This window comes from Chiloscyllium plagiosum, unplaced genomic scaffold, assembly GCF_037043375.1.
Source record: "Chiloscyllium plagiosum isolate Xiang-an unplaced genomic scaffold, Cpla_swu_hap1 HiC_scaffold_21, whole genome shotgun sequence".
In the NCBI taxonomy this organism is placed as follows: domain Eukaryota; kingdom Metazoa; phylum Chordata; class Chondrichthyes; order Orectolobiformes; family Hemiscylliidae; genus Chiloscyllium; species Chiloscyllium plagiosum.
In genome coordinates, this window is record NW_028270159.1 from 34,421,328 (window position 1) to 34,445,079 (window position 23,752).

The 23,752-nt window shown below is 40.9% G+C and overlaps 1 protein-coding gene across 7 annotated transcripts in view; it reads left to right on the plus strand.

Annotated features, from left to right (window-relative positions):
* cacna1ba (calcium voltage-gated channel subunit alpha1 Ba) overlaps positions 1-23,752 on the plus strand; it is a 598,950-nt gene that overhangs the window by 397,871 nt on the left and 177,327 nt on the right. For 6 of the 7 annotated variants that reach the window (XM_087998499.1, XM_087998494.1, XM_087998493.1 and 3 more), the window contains exons 8-11: positions 1,741-1,856; positions 6,199-6,255; positions 9,260-9,349; positions 23,121-23,174. In XM_087998499.1, the coding sequence (XP_087854625.1) occupies positions 1,741-1,856; positions 6,199-6,255; positions 9,260-9,349; positions 23,121-23,174 (317 nt within the window). The remainder of the gene's footprint in view (positions 1-1,740; positions 1,857-6,198; positions 6,256-9,259; positions 9,350-23,120; positions 23,175-23,752) is intronic. The other variant, XM_087998497.1, reaches the window with a different exon arrangement.

Sequence of the window (23,752 nt, forward strand, 5' to 3'; positions counted from 1 at the left end):
GAGTAATTTACAGTCTTCTAGATTCACCATTGAGTTTCACAGCCTTAAAGTCTGAACTCTGACCTCAATTTTGAGTTCCCACCCCATCAGCGTTTTGTCTTTACGGTCCTGCTTTCAGCAGACCTGACCTATATTCTGTTATTAACACCTACTCTGGATCCATCTACTTTCTCTACAACCATTACTGTTTGCTTTGCTTTTAATCTGTGAAACAAGTGGCATCTAATCTCCCTCACCCTCTAATCTTTCCCTTCTGTTCAACTTGCTCTGCTCCATCTTTTCCGATAAAACCAATGACTTTTTCACTTCAAGAATAGTCATATTGAATTCAAAATGCTAACTCAATCTCTGTTTCCAGCTGTACGTGAAACATATTTGTGTCAGATAGCACCTCCTGAAAGTGTTTTGTTTCATGAACTTTCAAAAAATTTAAGGTGAATTCTTACAAAAGAAATCGCTGTTACAGTTAACGTTCAAAATTTTGAACAATAATACTCAACATTGCTTTGAGCAAAAGATTTGGTGTTACCTGAATTTTAACTATTCATAAAACTGTCCATCATAAAATTGTATTAAAACACATAAAGAGGGTGCTGGATTGCTTGGGAGATTCAGTGTTACATTGTAAGTATTACGCTATCAGCTCAATTGATTATTGTTGAAGTGTTTGCTGTCATCAATTAAGTGCCAGACAGAGGAGTATGTGGAAAAAGACTGTGCAATATTGTTAGCAATCTCTGCAGAGAATGATCTGATATTTTCCTCACTGAAAAAGGATAAGTGGTGATAATCGGTGCCAGCACAACAAGGAGGGAGTAAATAATATCAGGCTATAAAGACCAACAAAAATGACATCTTAAATTCATCCTGCCTTGTGAGAATTTCAATATTTTTTTATTTGTTCATCATGGGCCGTGAGCATTGCTTGCTCGGTCACCATGTTTGGCTCATCCCTAATTGCTCTTGAGATGGTGTTGATGAGCAGCTTTCTTGAACCATGCACACCTGTTAGGGAGAGAGTGCCAGGACTTTGACCTGTGACAATGAATGAAAGGCAATATATTTCCAAGTTAGGATGGTGTATCACTTGGAGGGGACCTTGCAGGTGATGGGGTCCCTAACTCTAACTCTTGTCCTTGATGTTCATGGTTGTTGGGTTGGAAGATGAGCTTGAAGGAACATTCATGAGTTGCTGAAGTGTGTCTTGTAAATGGTACACACTATTGTCACTGTGACTCAGTGGTGAGGACACTGGGCATTGAAGGTGATGGAATGCATGCTAACCAGGTGGGCTACTTTGTCCTGGATGGTGTCGAGCATCTTGAGTGTTGTTGAAGCTACAGACTTCCTGACAAGAGACTATTCCATCCAAATCCTGGCTTGTGCTTTGGAGATGTTGGACAGGTTTTGAGGAGTCTGAGTTACTCACTGCAGACTTCCCAGCCTCTGATCTGCTTTTGCCGACATAGTATTCATGTGACTGGTGCAGTTCGATTGACAAATTGCATAATTGCAGTCTTTAGCGAAACATCATTCAAGCATCTTACCCACTTATTGATTTGAATTTGAATAAATTTGAATCCAACATTAAAAGCAACAGACATTTGTTCAAAGCCTTGCGGTGGTCAGCTGAAGCCTAACAATTGTCACTCACACAATGTTTTGCAATGTAAAGTGTTGCTCAATAACTCATTTTTGTACCACGAGGCACGAACCAACAAATCTGTTTTTATCTTGCAGGGAGTTTGCTAAAGAACGAGAAAGGGTGGAGAACAGGCGTGCATTTCTAAAATTAAGGCGACAACAACAGATAGAGCAGGAATTCAACAGATACCTGCGTTGGATTCACATAGCAGGTAAATCTGGCAAGTACCAAGTCGGGCTGTTCGATTCTTTGAGAAAATGTGAATACCCAACATTTTAGATTACAGAAATGGAAACAGAAGTTGCTGGAAAAAACTCCGCAGGTCTGGCAGCATCTGTGAAGAGAAATCGGAGAACGTTTCGGGTCCAGTGACCCATCCTTAGAACTGGTGGTGGCTGGGAAAATGTCAGTTTATATGCAGGAGATGGGGATAAGGAGTAACCAATAGGTGGGGATAGAGCGCAAATAGAGAGAAGACAGACAAAATAGTGCATATCTATCTAGCTACGAGGGTGAATAGCTGTTAATTAATTTACAGCATTTACAGTTCTTTCAATTTTTATTTTAAATTACAACATCACATCTTGATTTTTCAATTGATGTTGTTTGTATATTATTAAAATGGGCATTCTGCACAGGAGCTTTACAGAATCTCCATTATAGCAGACTGTAGGGAATTACACAGGAAATGAAAGATCCTGTCAGCAATTTCCCTGTGCTTGGAACCCTCCAAAGATATCCATTTAACTTGGAGAATTTGAAGGGTTCCGCTGCAGTTAGAAAGCATTAAACTATGCAGTAACTATTTAACTGAACTATAACTTAGCTCACACACCTTCAAGAACATCTTCCTCAGATCCCTTACATCTCCCACGTGCTGTATCCCTCGCCCCTCTTTGACCCAACACCACATCTCTCCACATAGGACCAGACAACCCCCACCCCGTCCCCTGGTCCCCCTCCTTATCCATTGCAGAAATGGACATAAGCCCCACATACAGACCCTTCTCCCCCCCCCCCCCTCCAGACCTGACACTCACCGTCTTCCCCCAGGACCTAAGACATTGTCATAAGACCTGACACACCTTTCCTTCTGAGGACCCAACTCAAGTCCTTGGTACCTCAAAGTTTGGGAGAAGATTTGTTGCTCGGGTGCTCGTTGTTGTGGTTCTGTTCACCGAGCTGGGAATTCGTGTTGCAGACGTTTCGTCCCCTGTCTAGGTGACATCCTCAGTGCTTGGGAGCCTCCTGTGAAGCACTTCTGTGATCTTTCCTCCGGCATTTGTAGTGGTTTGAATCTGCCGCTTCCGGTTGTCAGTTCCAGCTGTCCGCTGCAGTGGCCGGTATATTGGGTCCAGGTCGATGTGCTTATTGATTGAATCTGTGGATGAATGCCATGCCTCTAGGAATTCCCTGGCTGTTCTCTGTTTGGCTTGTCCTATAATAGTAGTGTTGTCCCAGTCGAATTCATGTTGCTTGTCATCTGCGTGTGTGGCTACTAAGGATAGCTGGTCATGTCGTTTTGTGGCTAGTTGGTGTTCTTGGATGCGGATCGTTATCTGTCTTCCTGTTTGTCCTGTGTAGTGTTTTGTACAGTCCTTGCAAGGGATTTTGTACACTACATTGGTTTTGTTCATGCTGGGTATTGGGTCCTTTGTCCTGGTGAGTTGTTGTCTGAGAGTGGCTGTTGGTTTGTGTGCTGTTGTGAGTCCTAGTGGTCGCAGTAGTCTGGCTGTCAGTTCGGAAATGCTCTTGATGTATGGTAGTGTGGCTAGTCCTTTGGAATATGGCATGTCCTCGTTCCGTTGTCTTTCCCTTAGGCATTTGTTGATGAAATTGCGGGAGTATCTGTTTTTGGCGAATACCTTGTACAGGTGTTCCTCTTCCACTTTTTGCAGTTCTGGTGTGCTGCAGTGTGTTGTGGCCCTTTTGAATAGTGTCTTGATGCAACTTCTTTTGTGTGTGTTGAGGTGGTTGCTTTCATAGTTTAGGACTTGGTCTGTGTGTGTGGCTTTCCTGTATATCTTTGTGGTGAATTCTCCGTTATCTGTCTAGGAATGGGAGTTGGTTGTCCTTTTCTTCCTCTCTAGTGAATCGGATTCCTGTGAGTGTGGCATTGATGATCCAGTGTGTGTTCTTTATTTCTGTGTTCTTAATGATTACAAAGGTATCATCTACATATCTGACCCAGAGTTTGGGTTGCATTTGTGGTAAGACTGTTTGTTCTAATCTTTGCATTACCGCTTCTGCTATGAGTCCAGAGATGGGTGAGCCCATGGGTGTGCCGTTGATTTGTTCATATATTTGGTTGTTGAATGTGAAGTGTGTTGTGAGGCACAAGTCCTTGGTACCTGCCATAGAACTGCTTTCCCCACCACCGCCCCAACCACCTAGCCAGAACCACTGGCTCTCACCCATCCCTTCCCACCATAAACACTCCATCACTTACTGGTCTCCTACCCACCTGGCTCCCTGGCACCCTACCTTCTTGGCACTCTAACCTCACATTTAGTTTACTTGTTTCACAGGAGCTGTCAAAGTGCCTGCCTCTGACGCTGCACACTTAAATCACAGGATACATCAACTGATTGCTGTGAGAAAGGCAGCATGATTTGCCTTCACCTGACTATCCTGCACTGTGAAAAACCTGCTCTGCTTTTCAGAAAGGGCCCTGATTAGAATCTCCTGTCACAAATGCAGAACTCTTTCTTAACATAACAATGGAGGATCAGAATGTCAATCTGAGTCTAATTACCACTGCTCAGAAAATCTAACTCATTGTCTACAGGAATCTCAGTGACCAATCTTCTTTGTTACATTAGTCCGATGCTCCACAGATATGGAGACCTTAAGTGTACAGCATGCAAACAGCAGGATGCTGGATTTCTGTCATGTGAAGATTTAAAGGAGAGGAAAGAAGATAAAGCAAAGCAAATCTTGTGTTAACCAATTCCATTCTTTTCCCAGTTTGTTTTCCCTTTCTTGCAGAAAGAAGAATCCAGAATCATATGTAATTGTATCCAAAAATATTTAAATATGAGTTAAGAACATGAATAATTTATCAGCAGTTAGTGTGTCCTCTGATAGGAGAGAGCAATAACCCAATGAACCTACTGGTAACAGTGACAAGCTGGCAGAAAAGTAGCCAATCCACAGAGCACACTGATGACACGAATACTGTTTATTCACAGTCTATGGGGAAACATCATGAAAGATACCTCATTAGCATCTTTTCACCACTTATTAACTCAGCTCTTGTTTTTTCCTAACCTGGAAACCGACATTAAAAGTAGCTCATCTTTGTTCAAATTCATTCTGGAGACAAAACTACAAAGACTTATTCGTATTGACAGGCCACTTTGTTGAGCTGTTTTTCTCAGTTCCAGCGCAACTTCACATATTGACAGTGAACCTATTCAACGTCAAAAGGTGCTTCCCAAAGGTTCATGATTTCTGTTCTCATGGTGCTGCGTTGTGATCATTCACATAACTTGCTGAATTGGCCGAGCAATCCACAGGCAGGATCTTAATGATCCGGCTCAGTTGGAGATCCACAGCAGAACCCACAACTTGATCAAACAGGATTTAGACCTGCCAATGGTTCTACCATTTTTACGCCATATCTTTTAAAAATTGTTCATGATCATCTTAAACCAATCTTAATAACTTGTTTCACCACCAGAAAATTTAAATTCAAAATTGTGCAAATCGGTTCCTGGTTTGCTGTTGACGAGACTACTTTACTACGATTGGTTGCTTGCATAATTTGGATTACATAGATTTGCTTCACTTGATGTTAAATTTAAGGTGTTATTGGATGAGTGGTATTCTATGCCATGGAGACCACTAGACCTTTTGGTCAGCTTTCTTCAAGGTCGTAGTGAAATCTATTGCTTCACTGCTGACTGCAAAGTTCATTCCTAAATACTGCATTTAAATACATGGCAGTGTCATAAGCCTGGGAATGAAAAGTTGTTCAAGCTCTCCGATCAACTCATAACTAATCCATGAGTGTCTCACTCCCTCAATTAAAATACAGAGACAGCATTCACAATCTAATTTCAATGTATATGCGTGATAAGGGACTATCTGAATTCCAGATCCGCATTATTAAATGTGATCCAGATTCCATCATATACATGGAACAAAATAGATTTTTTGGGAGCAGTAACTCAAAATATAGAGTTTGTATAAAATAAGAGGATTAGGCATGTTGAAGTTCTGCTTAGCTATTTTGCACACTGAAATTTATGTCGCCAAATGTGCAAAAATCACAATAGGATAAGGGCTCAAAACAGTATTGATAATGGTATCAATTGTTCAAGCTAATGGGAACAGACAGAAAGTGTCTGCTTCAATTGCTAAACTGAGTGCTGTAATTTTAAGTACAACAGTTGTTTAATTGATTTCCATTTGTATTCAATCACAGTGAAAAGCAAGAATGCATAAAATCACCTGTAGATTCACTACATCGATTGGGAAGTTCCCTGTTGGTTACATTGACATTAAAAATATTACATGTTTCAGTCTTCTTTTCTTGTATGTTGTTTTAGAGGAGGTCATGTTGGCAGAAGAGGACAAGAATGCAGAGGACAAGTGCGCTTTGGATGGTATGTGCATATTTGTTAATTGTAGCATGATGAGTAAAGAATGAGTGATTTAAAGGATTCTAGATTATTTAAGTCTCATATTAGATTAGATTACGCACAGTGTGGAAACAGGCCCTTCGGCCCAACAAGTCCACACAGACGCGCAACCCACCCAGATCCATTCCCCTACACGTAACACTATGGGTAATTTAGCATGGCCAATTCACCTAACGTGCACATTTTTGGACTGTGGGAGGAAACCGGAGCACCTGGAGGAAACCCACGCAGACACGGGGAGAATGTGCAAACTCCACACAGTCAGTCGCCTGAGGCGGGAATTGAACCCAGGTCTCTGGCGCTGTGAGGCAGCAGTGCTAACCACTGTGCCACCGTGCCACCCACTGTTTTAATATAAATGTTATGTACATACAACCTTCTGCAGACATTTGTTGATCAAAACTACCTTTCCCAATAACATGAAACATGTTGCTACTGGAGACCTGGAACTTTTATTTGTCCCTAATGTGTGTTGTCTTGCTGTGGCATACCAACAGTAGCCATGGTGTTTAGCTGTGATACTAGATACTGAATTTCATAGTCGATTGGTTAGTGGGAATGATGAGGGGGCTGTTGGGGTTGGGGTTGGGGAGGTGCTGGTTAGTTGGTATCACAAGCTGAATCTACACTTCCCAAAATCTTTCCAGCAGAATGACTGGATAGCAATCAGAGTTGGAGTATTGTCTGACTCAGGTTCACCTGCCTGTCTCTGACACAAAATTTGGAGTTCTTTCTGCTTCTTTGGCCAATATCAGATCATTTAACAAGACCAAGGATCAAGTCTGAAACTTCCAGGATCAGTGTGATCCACACTGCATGGCATTATTAACAAATCCACTGAGAAGCCATCAAACTAATATTTGATTAATGAATGTTGACATCAATTAGGGGTACTTTAATAACAAAATGCTCATTACATCCCTTAAGCTTTAAACAGTGGTTTGCTACTTGACTTGCGTTCAGCTGCATTTATATATGTGTATAGAGGAACCTCGATTATTTGAATGAGATGGGCGGGCACTATTTTGTCCGGATAATTGATTATTCAGTTAATTGATTCAATACCTCTCCTCTGGGGCTTGGAGTTTTTGGAAGTTTCCTTTATCCTTGCTGTGCCCGCCTTGCTCCCTCTCTCTCTGTCTCAGGGTTTACTTCTGAGTAGACACACACTTGTGTGTAAGGGACCTGCAGCATTGCTCAAGCTCCCCGCGCCCCACCACAATCAGTTCAATGGGATTGACGCAGCCAGCACTTGCTAAGTCCGCTCCCCAATCAGGACACTGGGCAGCAGCACACCACACCCCTGTGTAGAACCCCAGGGAAAGTGTGGGGAGAGAGAGAGGATGGGAGGTCAGTCATTTGGAGACGGTGCCTGGGCTCTCATTGATATCCAAGACTGTTCTTGGCAGCATTTCATTAAGCCAAATTTGTTTTTAATCATTGTAAACAAAAGACACGATCAGTGTTGGAAACACCTCTTTGATGTAATATTTCTACCGGGGACCTTGAGTTCTCCTTCAGATAATCTGATATTCGGATAATTGATATTTAGATAATCGAAGTTCCTGCTGAATCAGCGCAACATCAGGAACAATACCTCCACTCTGAGGAGATTTGTTAAAAGCAAATAACCATAATTCTTCTGACATGATCTTCCAATCATGATTTTACTTCAGCTGACCTGCCAATATTAATCCAGTGCTCTAGGGCAGGGAGGGATGAAGATTAATTCATGTTATTCAAGAATATTACCATTCTTATTAATGATGCAGTTCTGGTAAAGCAAATTTGAACTTGTGTGTGTATATATATATAAGACATTTATTGTCACTAGAGGCAAATAATCATACTACATTATAAGGGAATCACACATTAGATTAGATTAGATTAGATTAGATTACTTACAGTGTGGAAACAGGCCCTTCGGCCCAACAAGTCCACACCGACCCGCCGAAGCGCAACCCATCCATACCCCTTTACCCATACATTTACCCCTTTAACCTAACACTACGGGCAATTTAGCATGGCCAATTCACCTGACCCGCACCTCTTTGTGACACATTCTGTTCAGCTGAAAGGGAACAACTTGAGTGAATTTGAGGTGAGAGGGTGATGAAATATTTGCTTTGTTATAATTCCTAAGAATGTGAGAGAAATGTCATTAATTAATAAAACAGATGTACAGCACAAAAACAATCGATATGATCCAGCAGCATTATTCCAAAAGCTTGGGGCTCTGGGTTGTAAGAGAAGGCCATTATTTAGTTTATTGTTTGTTTCATGCTGAAATCTGTCCCTTTTGCAAAATCTTATCCCTTGAAAGTTAATTACACTGTCTGCCCAATTCTACATTTTAAGAACTGAGACCTTTGTACTGATTTGAGCACTTCATCTTCACAGTCAACCTTCGAGTTTTGAATATAGGGAATGTTAAGGTGAAGAATAGAATTGTACCTTTTCTGCTTTCTGTGAACTTAAAGGCATCTTCTGAAAAAAAAAATGAATGAATCATCACCACTTGTCGTCTGTTTTTTGCATGATAAATCATTGATTTTGTTGGTAGCAAGACTAAAGTTCCTAGATTGATCTAAAAACTAACTGGGCTGGGAAGTCTGTGTAGGAATAGAGAAATGGAAAGCTTTTGCAGGCAGCTCTGTATGCAACTGACAAGAACTCGATTTAGTCTCTAATAATGAATAAATGAATCTGACTATGTTTTATAAGATAAACAAGGGAATTGCTCCTCCAGTTAGCAATACTGAACTATAGAGGGTGACTGGTAATGTCATCTAATGCAATTTATTTGCCTCAATTAACTGCTAGACTGACAATTAATCATCAATTGGAAAATCCAAAACTGCATAAATCTCTGATTTAGAAAGATCTTGAGATTAAGATTGAGAATCTTGTAAGATTAAGATGGTGCTAGGCAGATTGATAATGCAGTCACACTTGGTTGTTTACACAGTTTTAAAAAGAGCAACAACGAAAAAGAGTAAGAATGACCTGATTAATGCTGAGGAGGGAGAAGATCATTTCACAGATATTTCCTCTGTGGGTAAGTAATATCCCTTGAAGCCTTTAACTGTAGTTTGAGATACTCTTGGGAGCAGAAGAGGGGTGGGTGTGTACTTATGGTGGGTATTGGGTAAAGGATGGGAGATGGCTAGGCTGCATGGTTAGCCTTATATTTTAAAGGAGGTTTGATGCCAAGATGTGGCATTTTAAAAAGTACATTTTTAGCTTTGGCATGTTCCATTTATGATTATGAGCAAAACCATTCATGTTAACAAAATTATACTCTTATTAGTCAGGAAATCCATTAGTGAGGTAGGGACAGGCTAGAGGAGAGGGTGTTGGAAGGCTTTCATTCACTACTCCTGAAATATCTGAAAAGTCTCTAAATAACTGCTTACTGATGTGTTGTGTGCAGATTTATTGACTGTATTGCAAAGAGCTGCCTGTGATGGACTAATTGTTTCTTTCATTTTTAGATAGTTCTGAGTTGCTGTCCATTTTTGATACTTTTATCTGCCTGTTTTCTTCATTCCATTGCAATAACAACCTGCCTCCTTATCTTTCTGTATGCTTCTTATTTCCTTTTCAAGGTTCTCATACTGTTTGTTCATTTGTGTTTAGAATTCTGCCTTTCTGTTTGGCAGTCTCACACTTTGTTTCTGCACTCCTGTGTTATGTGTGTCTTCCACCTTCTGAATTTGCTTCCTGATTCCTTCTTTTGATTCATGCTCTGCATTTTATCCTCAGCCGCCTTTATTAATCTTCTCACAAAGTTCGCTCTTCACTTCAAATTTCCAAAACTTGGCCCTCCGCATTGAATTTAGGAAATGGACCGTGGAGCATATTACATTGATTCAGGCTTAATAAAGGGACTGAATGAGTTTCTCTCAGAAGAAGGCAAGGTTCTGTTTGGGCAGGACAGATTAGTTTAGCAGATTAAACTGAGATAATATGGGAGAAATATTTTGGCTTTCAATTTTTGAGACAGTGTGCGTTGAACGTCCTCCAAAATTAAATACAATTCCCTAACAACATAAACTCGGTCTGCTTGACAAAGTTACTTAAGTATTGACAAATGCAAAACTTATGCAATTTAGATCAGTTTTATAATATTAAAAAATGTGATCTATCACCATGTCCCAGCACTCTATGCCCAATATGAAATCGAAGCCTTTTATTTGTGTTATTGGCCATAATTAATCTGCATTGCCCAACCTCTCTGGGTGCTATTTTTAAAGGGTCTTCTGCATTGCTTAACTACAAATTGTGGAGCATTGTTATTATCAGGGACAATAGCTAGGCAAGAAAAGTGAGATGTGTTTGTGCACATATATTCAAAACAGGCCACACTTCACACATCAAACCTCTTGACCAATACCACCAGTCTCGAGAAACCAAGACAGAAAGAACACCTGTGATTCCCCGCTGCTTTTTATGGATTTCAAAGAATGGTATCCAATTAACTGTGATCTCATTTACAGCAATTAGATTTTGAGGCCTTTAAGTGGCAAGGCTTCACTTCAGCAATGTACAATACATTGCGCATTGCAGGCTTCCAGCATTTTAGAATGGCCCATCCTCCAACTTGCAATTAGTTAGGCAGTGGAGACAGGCTTGTTCAATTAGCATACTGGGAGCACAGTTTTTAAGTAAACTCAGAGGGATTTAATCTGTTCCTGTGGCACAGTGGAATATGTTCATACAAAATTGCTGTGAGTGTTATTTTAACAGAGTTGTTAGCCAATCTATTTATAAAGATAACTTCTGTGAGAATGGTACACAAAGGGATTCCACAAGATTATGTGAAATCGTTTGCTGACAGAGGATATGGCAGAGAACCACCTTCACATTGCTAAACAAGCTTCAGTTTTATACTGGATGCTTAGATATAGTCAGGAGCTTTGTGAAGATGCCCAAGATCCATTATCTAACCATTAGTTTGGCAGAGATCCCGTTGGTAACCACAGTGCCCTCCTCAGCATCCAATCACTGCGTAAGCTTTCTCCATACTGCAAGGCAAAAATTATTGATCTGCAAGTGCTATTTTAATATAATTCCATATCTCACTAAATAGTGAGGTAATAGAGGTGGCCTGGTAACCCAGAGTCTACACAGAGTCTACATTCATTACCTAGTGCTAGTGACTTTGAATCACAGATGAACATTTACTATTTTCAGCCTGGTTACTCAATAAAATGTGTTCACCATTCTTTACATTATCGGCCTGAAAACTGAACTTGAATATTTTTGTAGTCTTTCTCCTATCGCCCCTCATGTCCCCATTGTGCTCATCTTGTTTAAAGGACCCACTTTCTATTCTCTCATTTCATTTCCCACTGAACTAGTGGTCATGCCACCATCCCTCCTGGTCTGCATGTTAGTCACTATTGTAAACAGTTCTATTTCTTCTAGTCTTGACCCTCTCTCCTTTAAATTTGCTGTTATCACCCTTCTCCACCAAAACTCTTGACCCCCACCATCCTTGTAAATTACCATCCATCACTAAGCTCCTGTTCCTCTCCAAACACGTTGTCACCTTCGAAATCTGTTCTTCCCATTTGACCTGGATCTCTGCTTGAATCTGTCTAGTCCAGTTTCTGACCTGCCACCCTGTCAAAAACACTCTTATCAAACTCACAAATGAGAACCTAGATGATGAAGAGAAAGGTAAACCTTCCGTCCTCATCCTTCTGAGCCTATCTATAGCCTTTGACACAACTGATCACACCGTCCTCCTTCAGAGCATCATTGTTGTTGTTCAGCTGGGTTGGACTGCTTTCACCTGGTTTCATTTTTATCTCTGGAAACATAGGCAGAGAGTCACTTATTATGGCTTCCTTTCCTATACCATTGCTTCTAGTGTCCCCTAAGGATTTGTCCTTGGCCCCCTCCAATCTCTAACCTACATGCTATCTCCTGGTAACAGTATTAAAAGGCACAATGTTAGTTTGCACCTGGAGCTGTTGATTCCCAGTTGTTCTTCACCACTACTTCACTTGACTCCTCCACTGTTGCTAGGTGGCGATGTCAAGCTGTTAATCCAACTGCCAGACCTGGATGAGCAGCACTTTTCTCCAATTAAGTTCGGGGAAGACTGAAGCCATAGCTTTCACTCCCCGTCCAAACTCCATTGCCGAGCTATTTCCTCCATCCCTCTCCCTGGTAACATTTGTGATAATTAGTCTGTTCATAACCTAGGTGTTACATTGGATCATAAGTTGAGTTTCTGACCCCATTCATACCATCATTAAGCCACCTATTTTTGTGTTGTTATCATTCCCCAATTGCCTCTTTCAGCTCATTCATTGTTGAATGCCTTAAATCCTTCTAGACTTAATGTTCCAGTTGACTCCTGGTTGCTCTCCTATATTCCATCTTCTGCTGCCTGTGTTCTCAGTAAGTCTGTTTCCTCAGTGTTTCAATGCTTGCTGACTTACGTTGGCTTCCATCACTCAATGCATTGACTTTAAAATTCCCATGCTTATTTTCAAATCCTTCCAAGGCCTTGCTTCTCTCAATCTCTGCAATCTTCTTCAGCCTCACAATGCTCAGATATCTGTGCTTATCTAATTTTGGCCTCTTAAGCATTCCTGATTTCAAGTGCTGCACCACTTGGGGCCACACCTTCAGCTGCCTAGGTCTTGATTGCTGAGTTCCTTTCCTTTATCTCTCTGCCTGTCCTGCTCACTTCCTCCTACAGGACAGTCCTTAAAATGTAGCTGTTTGATAAGACATTAGATCATCTCACTTAATATCTGAGTCATTTGGTATCATGCTTGGTTTTATAATGCTCCGGTGAAGAGCCTTGGGACACTTCATTATGTGAAAAGTGCTAAATGAATATTTGTTATTGCTGTAGTACAGAACCAAGGCATTTCAATGAGGTTTGCAGACACATGTTCAATGTTAGCTACAAGCAACTGGCACTGATATAACAGACAGACCTGTCTTGACATAAACTAAGCAGTTGTGATTAATAGGGACTGAGTAATGAAAAACAAAATTATCTGCGGTGAATATCATAATTATAATATATTTGAGGAAGCGGGCTTCATTGTCGCTAAACATTGTCAATGTTTACAAGTCATTCCTTCCAAGAAAGAACAAACTTGGAATGCCTTTCATGACTTCAGGGTGTCCCAATTCGGATAGAGTCAAAGTGCCTTTGAAATGGAATGATTTATACTATCAGAAAACAATTTGAAGATACTAAGACCTCATAAATAATCACGAGGTAAATGATAACATAATTTCTTTCTTTAGTGATGCTGGAGAAAGAACTGTTTCACTGAGAAATACTACGCTCCCTCTTTGAATAATATCAAGAGATGTATTAAATCTACTTGATGGGGTGAGAGATATCATTTCTAAGACCAGAGTATATTCTGACTGCTGTACTGAACTGTCAGCTTGAGTCATTTAATTAAGTGACTTGAGTCGAACTTAAAGCCACCAGCTTTTGACTCAGAGTGTGAGTGCAGAACCATGGGTGACATTTTAGAAATTAGCATCTCACTTTTCAAATTAAATATGAGGATGTTTTGTTTTGAATTATATTTACTTATGCCTCATAAAACAGGCAAGCATGCTGTTATGAATGCCTGTGCTGTACAATGATCTAAATTGTCTATTGGGAAGGAAGCTCAGCCATAAATCAGCCTTTTAAAGATTTTTTAAGTCAACAGCAAACATTTCTTCTTTTGCTTCTTAGAAAGCTTAAGAGTTTTTGTAAGCCAATATTTTACTGAAGCTACAGTAACTTAAAGATATAATTTATCTCAGTGTAATAATAATCAATTACACCATCAGTCAGTTTCTTTGGGTTAGTTGGAGTTATCAGTCTGTAGTTGTGTAGCCTTCTCGATGGAGACCAAGTATATTCATTAGCAATTTTGTTCAATGCTTTGTTACTATCTCAGATCCCACTAGTAGGATCAAAGAATGCGTAGTGGGCATTTATGGATATCATAACTCATTCCCACGATGGCTTCGTGACTGGCTGCATTGTTGGAGTGGCACTGCTGTGCACAGACTCTGTCAAGTTTGGTCTGGCAGTCAAAATGCACAGGGTAACAGGTGAGGTTTCCTGGGAAGATTCACTCGCCAGGGAAAAGTCACCTCCCCCCCCCTCACTCACTCCCCGCACTGACCCCCTCTCCCTTGACTCCATGGGTCAGAGTCTCTGAGCAACTGCTCCTCCAATCACAGGCTGTTTCTCTCCCAGGCTCGCTGTTGATGAGCTCACCCATGAACTTATCAGCCTCAAGCATTCAAAAGATATGGGCTGTGATTGGAAAAGCAACGATAGTGTTGGGGTTCATTTTTGGATCCAGAAAATATCTTGCAAGTCTTTGTTATGACTCACTGGGATAATGTACTGGAAATCAAGCCTTGCTATTTTCAGAGTCATCACAAAAAGTCACTGGGCCAGAGCAGTGTGTGGTGAGGGAGGCTGGAAGCAAAGGTGAAGGCTATGAGGGAAGAGTGTGAAAGGGAGGCAGGAGGCTCCAAGTTGAGAGGGCACAGAGAGAATGTGTGGGGGAGGGGGAGAGGAAGGCTATAAGGCTGGGAGGAGAAAGAAGCTGTGAGGTGAGGGTGAAAAGGTAGAGGTTGCAAAAGAGGGAGAATGGGAGGCTAAAAGGAGAGTAGTGAGTCTGTAAAGGGGTAGGAAGGCTGCAAGAGGAATGTGGAAGGGAGGCTGTAAGTGAGGAGGAAGAGAAGATTGCAAGGGAAGGGGATAGGGAAGCTCAAGAAGAGGACCAGTTCGGAAGACTGCAAAGAGTAAAGGGAGAAGGAAGCTGTGCGGAGAGATGAGCACTCTGATGCGGTGGGGTTTGGGGGTGTGGAAGAGAACAGTTTTAATCCATCAACAATATCATACTCAGCTAACTAGGGGCCAAGAAAATTAGAAAACACTGTGGTGATAAATGCTGTGCAAGTGAATGTGGAGTTTCTAGCTTTACTCTACATTTATTCATGAACTAATATATGGGGGAAAATGTTGTGGATGCTATTTAGTGAACACTGCATTAACTCTGAGATGCAATCAAAAGGGTGGATACTGCCTGATTAAAATATTCCAGTTTTGTGTGTCTGTGATGAAAATGCATTAGTTGTGATATCATCATTCTGTAGGTGATGTGTTTGGGGTGCTGCCTTTTTCTGTGTGGAAGTGAGTGCTACTTATTTTGAGAAAAAAGCATGCTGCTAATAAATCCCTGTTGTCTTGTTTCAGTTTAAATACGGCGATGTCTAAGAAATTAATGCTTATATATAATTTAGTGGAGGGTTGATAATAATTGGGGATATTGATGAATTCTTCTAATGCTGCTCTGTGTCCAAAAACCTCATATATCAACCCAAATACAGAATGTATTGTTGCAGTGTTACTGAATTATTGAATAAATGTGTAAGTAAGAATGTAAAAGTAACCCTCAAAGAAGTTTTTATTTCGATCCCCTCTGTGCATACTGATTTTATCTCAGTTAGGGTGCCAATCTGGAATGGTGCAGAAGGATTTTGTTATCCCTGGACTCAGGAAGAGCAAGACAGTTCAGCATTATTAATCCAAGTTATTTGCCTATGTTCCCTGCTGTGCAGATGCATATTAGAAAATTGCGGAACCACAAGATTGAGTGCTGCAATAAAACCTTGCAAGTCTTTGTTATGACTCACTAGGGTAACGGACTGGAAATCATTCTTGCTTTTTTCAGAGTCATCACAAAGATTAAAAGTTTAATCAAAGTATGTAAAATTCCCAATTTACTTTTCATTTTGACCATGCTAACAGGAAACACAGACCAGGTTCCTAAACTTTACAAGAACTACTATTTATCATAAATGTAGTGATTCTAATGACATATAAACTACTGTTGACGAATAATTCTTCTTGCTTAAACTCAACTTCCAAACCCTGTCAGTGAAGTCTTGGCTGCCCCATTCTGTAACTGGATCCTTGACTTCCTAATCCATAAACTACAATCAGTAAGAATAGGTGACAACACCTCCTCCATAATAATCCTCAACACCAGAGACTCTACATACTCAGCCCCCTACTGAACTCCTTATACACGCACCACAGTGTGGCCAAATTCAGCCCTAACTCCATTTTAAAGTTTGCTTATGACAGCACTGTTGTAGATCTGATCTCAAACAACGAGCAGACAGATTACAGGGAAGAGTTTGAGCACTTAATGGATGGTGTAAAAACAACAATCTTTCCAATATCAGTGAAATGAAGGAGCCAGTTGTTGATTTCAGGAAGTGGAGTGGAGAGCACACTCCTGTCTATACGAATGATGCTGAGGTGGAGGTGGTCGTCAAGTTCTTGAGAGTGATGGTCACCAATAATCTGTCCTGGTCCACCCATGTCATGCAATGGTCAACAAAGCACAACAATCCTATCCAGATGCATCACAACATGGTTTGGTAACTGCTCTTCCAAGACTGCAAGAAATAATGGAGAGTTGTGAACACAGCCCAGTCCAGCACACAAATCAACCTTCCATCCATTCGCTCCATCTATACTTCCTGCTGCCTCGGGAAAGCAACCAACATAATCAAAGACCTTTCCCACCCCGGCTATACTCTCTTTTACCCTCTTCCATCAGGCAGAAGGTACTCAAGTTTGAAAAGACACAAGAACAGATTCAAGAACAACTTCTTCACTGTTATCAAACTTTTTGAATGAACTTCTCGAATGTTAATATTGATATGCAGTACAGTGACATAGAAATTAGCATTGCTGCATCAGAGCACCAGGGACCTGGATTCAATTCTATTCTGGAGTGACTGTCTGCGTGGAGTTTGCACATTCTCCTCGTGTCTGCGTGGGTTCCTCCAAGTGCTCTAGTTTTCTCCCACAGTCCAAAGATGTGCAGGTTCATGCTAAATTTCCCATAGTGTTCAGGGGTGTGCAGGCTAGGTGGGTTAGCCATGGGAAATACAGTGATGGGGGAGGGCGTGTGTCTGGGTCGGATGCTGTTCAGAGGATCAGTGTGCACTCGACAGACCAAATGGTCTGCTTCCATGCTGTAGAATCATAGAATCTCTATGTTTTTCTCTGCACCTTCTCTGTGGCTGTAACACTGTATTTTCACTGTATCTTGGTACATGTGACAACAACAAATGAAACAAATTCCCTTCTGAACTCCTTTATACGAACATACATAGAGACACAGAAAGACAAAAAGCATTGGTGTTATGGGTGGAACAGAAAAAAAAAACTGGGGTAGTATTGCAGTAGCCTAAAACCACATAATTTGCTAAGATGATCTTTTGTTTGCCAGGATTTTCTGTTCTTTCATTTATATTTTTATATAAACCTGCACAGATATGTTATGACATACCTCTGGAATGGGTGAGACAGGAACCAAAACCTGTTGGCCTAGAGGTAGGTGCACGACAATTGTACCACAACAGCCCTCCTTCTATTTTTTCAATTGAATATTTTCTAACCCATTCAGAGACATTATTACACAGCTCTGGAGCAGGTAGGACTTGAACCCACTCCTCCTGACTCTGAGGTAGATCACTAACACTATATAGCAAGAGATCCTGTTATTATTCTTTAATTCATTTTCTCCAGTTTCTTTCTTCGCCTGTTTGCAGGAAGCACAGATAATCGGTCTATTAACTATAAGGTCTCTTAGTTACTGGTTAAAAGCCATAACTTACAGCAACTGTTTGAGAAAATAAACTGGCCTATTTCAGGATTTAGGTAAAATGCGCACTGTATGTCCTTGCAATAGTCTAAGGCCTCTGCCAGTATCATTCACACCCACAAGTTGCTCAGCTACCAGGAGTCAATCATACCATTGTTGATGTGGAGGTGCTGGTGTTGGACTAGGGTGAACAAAGTCATAAGTCATATGACACCAGGAATGCTGCTCCTTAATCAGGTGATGAAGGAGCAGTGCTCTGAAAGCTTGTGATTTCAAATAAACCTGTTGGACTATAATCTCGTGTTGTGTGGCTTCTGACAGATAATTGTTGTCAAGCTAATAGTTTTTGTCATCCACAACTGGTCACAAATCCACAAAGCAATCAGTAACCTTTGCCAGCTGAATCTTTGTACACATCCCCTGGTGCAAATCTATTGACAAACAGCCTCCCTCACTGTTTATGCAAAACAGCAGCGTAAATATAACATACAATCAGTTTTAAAAATACTGCAATTCCTTCCTCAGTCCTTTGCTGTCAAACATTCCTTTTTTCCATTTAAAACCACAATTAAAAATATAGAAAAATATATAGGTATGGTCATTTTATCTTACATAAGAAAAATAGCCACTTGGATGAGATATCTGAAATTTCTGACTTTTTGCTGAAATTTTTTTTCCCATTTTTCTAATATACAACAATGCTGCAGAACAAAGGGATTAGGGTGAATCACAAGGAGTTAGCATGTAGGTACAGCAAGTAATTAAGAAGGCAAATGGGGTGTTGGGGCTTTATTAGATTACTTACAGTGTGGAAACAGGCCCTTCAGCCCAACAAGTCCACACCGACCCTCCGAAGAGCAACCCACCCCGACCCATTCCCCTACACCTAACACTATGGGTAATTTAGCATGGCCAATTCACCTAACCTGCACATTCTTAGACTGTGGGAGGAAACCAGAGCACCCGGAGGAAACACAGGGAGAATGTGCAAACTCCACACAGACAGTTGCCTGAGGCAGGAATTGAACCCAGGTCTCTGGCGCTGTGAGGCAGCAGTGCTAATCACTGTGCCACCGTGCCACCCAAAATAGGGGAAATGGAGTATGTCAGTAAGGAAGTCTTGTTATGACTGTACAGGGCATTGATGAGATGCCGAGTTGAGAGTGTGGCGCTGGAAAAGCAAAGCAGGTCAGGCAGCATCCGAGGAGCAAGAGAATCAACGTTTCGAGCATCAGGAATGAGATGCCTGCACATTCTTAGACTGTGGGAGGAAACCAGAGCACCCGGAGGAAACACAGGGAGAATGTGCAAACTCCACACAGACAGTTGCTTGAGGCAGGAATTGAACCCAGGTCTCTGGCGCTGTGAGGCAGCAGTGCTAATCACTGTGCCACCGTGCCACCCACAATAGGGGAAATGGAGTATGTCAGTAAGGAAGTCTTGTTATGACTGTACAGGGCATTGATGAGATGCCGAGTTGAGAGTGTGGCGCTGGAAAAGCAAAGCAGGTCAGGCAGCATCCGAGGAGCAAGAGAATCAACGTTTCGAGCATCAGGAATGAGATGCCATCTACATATGTCTTTTGTCTGCTTATTTCAGGAGGAATAAATAGGATGTCCTCAGTTAAATCTGGGGTTGTGTTCATGGAAGTCAAAACTTTAAGAGAAAAGACTTTAAGAGAAGCCTTGATCCCCACATTTTAAAATGAGAAATAGTTTCCTTAGGGCCTTCCTTAGCATAAAAAACAAAACATTATACCTGCATTGTCTCAGTTGAAATACAGTAACAACAGTCCATTAATTGCTAAATTTTTACAATGACATATAAAATAATTATTAAAATAAAATAATTTTAAAAATATAAAAATGCAATATTCTGTAGTCCTGATAAATGTAGCCTCGTCAAACTATCAGCAGAGGTTAGTCAGCACACTGGACACCCGAAATGACCAACCTCTGCCAATAGATGGAGGTCAGGACCTCTGATCAAATTTGGGAGGGAAGCAAGGACCCAGGAGAGAAGTTAGCAGTGAAGTGAAGATCAGAAATGGAGCTCAAGGCTAAGAACGGGGCCTGTGAAGAGAAGGAATGAGTCCTGCAGGGAGAATGGGACAAATGTAGCTTGGGGAAGAGGACAAGGCCCAATGGACAAGACGAAGCAGAGGTGGAGCAAGCCAGGAGGTCAGGCTGGGGTGAGACAGTGCATGGTGGAGCAAGCCTGGACTATGCAACAAACTGAAATCAAGAGGGAGGCAAACCTTCATGCCTCTATAAGATTATCTCTTAACCTCCACTGATAAAAGTCCCAACCTATCCAGCCTTTTTTATTAACTCAATCCTTTCATACCCAGTAACATGCCGGTAAATCTCTTCTGAACCCTTTCTAGCTTAATGATACCCTTTCTATAACAAGGTGATCAGACCTAGACCCAATACTCTAGAAGGGGCCTCAATTACGTCCTGTACAACCTCAACATGACATCCCAACTCCGAAATTCAAAGGTCTGAGCAATGAAGGCAAGCATGCAAAATGCCATTTTAACCACCTGTCTATCCATGACCCAAACGTCCTTGTTTCTTTTGCACATCAATTTAAATCCATGTTCTCTCATTCTTGTTCCTTTTACTAGCAGGAACAGCTTCTCCTTATCCACTTTATCCAGCCCATTCATGATGCTGAAAGTTATTGTGTGTGGGTGTTTACAGTGCACAATCACCTCGTGTGTAGTCTCATTGAGTCAGGCAACATGTCTCGTTCATGCTGCCTCCTCATCAAGCTGATCATAGCCAATGGGTGATCAAGAAACACACTGCTGATTAGCTGTACCCAGCTGCTCATGTGGATAGCATGACATAAATTCAGTCCGCTCTTCTTAAGGACAGTCTGCCCCTCTTAAAAGGGTTCTACGGGAAGTGCATTCAAGCTGCTGGAACAATGTCAGGACAGGAGAGGACTGACAAAACAGTAGCAGGGCATAGCGAAGGGTTGCCACTTGTAGTGCGAGAGCCTTCATAACGGAGGTCAAATGAAGGACAGAATCTGTGTTTCCAGATTGGACCAAAAGGCTCTTGAGTATACCACAGAAAAACATGGAGTGGGTGGCCAGGATAGTCAATTTCTGGAGCCTAGCCTGAGGTTCGGGTGGCTGTGCCCCAAGTGGTTTCAGAATATCTGTGCTACAGCTACGGAAAGCTTTGGGTCAATCTCAACTATAGCACTTGCAACTAACTCATATGTTCATAAGTTAGCCTTGGAGGAACTGCAATATTACATTTACTTTACCCTGCTTCTAACGTTTAAATTGCAAAGAGAGATTAAACAAATGAGAGATGAAATCCCTTGATTTAAAATGTCAGTGGATATTTGCAGGATATTAAAGGGAACAGATAAGGTATATTAGGGGAAACTATTGTCATTAGGACTAGGGGCCATAATCTAAGAACTAGATCCAGACCAGGAAACTGTTCTTCATATAAAGGGTAATAGAAGTTTGGAATTTACTTCCATAAATAGCAATTATGGTTGTTCATGTTAAAACTGAGATTCATCGAGTTTTGTTTGCCAGTGTTCTGAAAAGAGTATAGAACATATAGAAAACAGAACATTACGGCGCAGTACAGGCCCTTCAGTCCTTGACGTTGCGCCGACCTGTGGAACCAATCTGAAGCCTGTCTATCCTACACTATTCCACTCTCATCCACATGTTTATCCAGTGGAAGTATTTTGAAAGTATACAGACCAAAGTATATTGAACTAGGCCACAGTTCAGCTGGCAGAAGAAGCTGAAGGGGCTATATAGTCCATTCCTGTTCCAGTGAGTGTAAGTCAGCGTTCAATACTGTTGAACATCTGCTTCTGCTTAGCACATGGTTAGCAGCATTACATTCCCACACACCGTTGCATACACTCATCCGGGCCACACTAGAATATTCTGGATGACATTTTTAGAATTTAGGGCTTCAGCAGCAACAGCACAACAGAGCTGAATGGTGGGACTCCATTATTACCAAACATTAAGAGACCCTCTAAAAGTGGACTAATGCTGGATTAATCTGGCAAACTATTTTCATGATGGTGCATTTTTTGATAATGCTCCCTTACTTTTCCTCAGTTGGTTTAGATTGATTGGGACAATTGTTAGAGGCATAGTGGGTAGGCTTAAACAGCATAATAAAAGACTTCCCTTTTATTGAAGAATGGAAAATTGATGGTTCCAAAAATGGTAATTAAGCTGCATCCAAGACCTAATTTCTGTCAATTCTGAATATGCTGAGTTCCTTATTGGAACTGTATTTATACCAGTGCTATAATAAGACAATATGCAGACATTTGCTTGTTTTTGCAATGCAAGTGACTTTTCACATTAAAATTGACATGATTATGTGTGGTTTTTGGAGAAGGCAATGCTACCTACCATAACATCGAGCTACCTACCATAACAGGCCCAATCTCAAGTGTGAGTTGAATTTAGTCTCTGTGACAAATCAGGTGTCACAGCTGAGATCCACATCCCTGGTCTGGGATGGACATTGAGATGCAAACAGATGTAAATTAAGAGAATGCTACTAAAAATGGTATATGCAAGGGATTAGATATCGCAATAAGGACTGGATGATCTGAACAATGCTGACATTAGCAGACTATGTTAGCTATCTAGTCTTATACATAAAGATAATGGTAAAGTAGGCTGCCAAAGCTGAGGAAACTGCACCCAGGGAAGAGCCAGCACGTTCGTGAGATAACAAAAATACTGAAGAGAAAATTAACACATTTTCCTCTTAATTCTGAAAAGCCCAGAAGCCAAAATAAGGAAAAGTTGCAAATTAAAGCAACCAGACTAACAGACAGAGACTGCCACCATATAATAGCATGCATAACTTGAAACTAAAAGTTCCATTCCAAACCATGAGATAAGCAATGTATTATTGGAAATATTGATATGACCTCTGGATATCCTTTTTAACTCTTAGGGTAAAGAAGAAGATGGTGAAAATCTGAGATGCTATGCCAAGTCAATGATGAGAGGGATTGCATGTGGCATGATCTCTGGGTTTGCATTTTAATAGAAAAGAAGACAGCGCACTTTGTCAAAAAAAATGTTTTTGTTTTTTTTTAAAAAAGAGCTGCACTTTTCCCTTTTTTTTAAAGGAGCTGGAACGGATCCGAAGCCTGCAGCAGTTTCTGTAGATGACGCCAGCAGCAGTTAGTGTTATTTTAATTATTTCTGCATCTCATATCATCAACATTTCACTTTTGGCTCTTTTTTTTATTCGCCTGTGTGATTTGGTGACAGTATTGATAAAAATGCATCCAGTCTCATCAACCAAATTACTTCAACTCAACACTGCAGTGCCATTATCCAATCTATGTTCTCCACAGTCAGACTCCCTATTGTGAGTTTGGATTCAAGTATTTTTTTTAAAAATGTTTTTATTGTTTATCATTTTTAAAAATCTTTTTACTTTCATCTTGCTCCAGTTTTTCGATAACAGCTTCTGATCAGAAACCAATCATTAACATTAAACCAAAATTTAGGTAAAAATGGATGAAATAGGAACTGGAGTAAGCCATTTGGCCACTTAATCCTGCCCTAACATCAAATAAAATTTTTGCTGATCTGATTGTTGCCTTAATTCCACTTTTTGATCTTCACCCTTGACCCTTGACTCCTTGTACATCACCATCCCCTTTCGATTAAACACAATGTAGGAGCAAATTACTGCACATGCTGGAATTTGTACTAAAACAGTACAATCAGTACCATCCTCTTTCCTTCGACT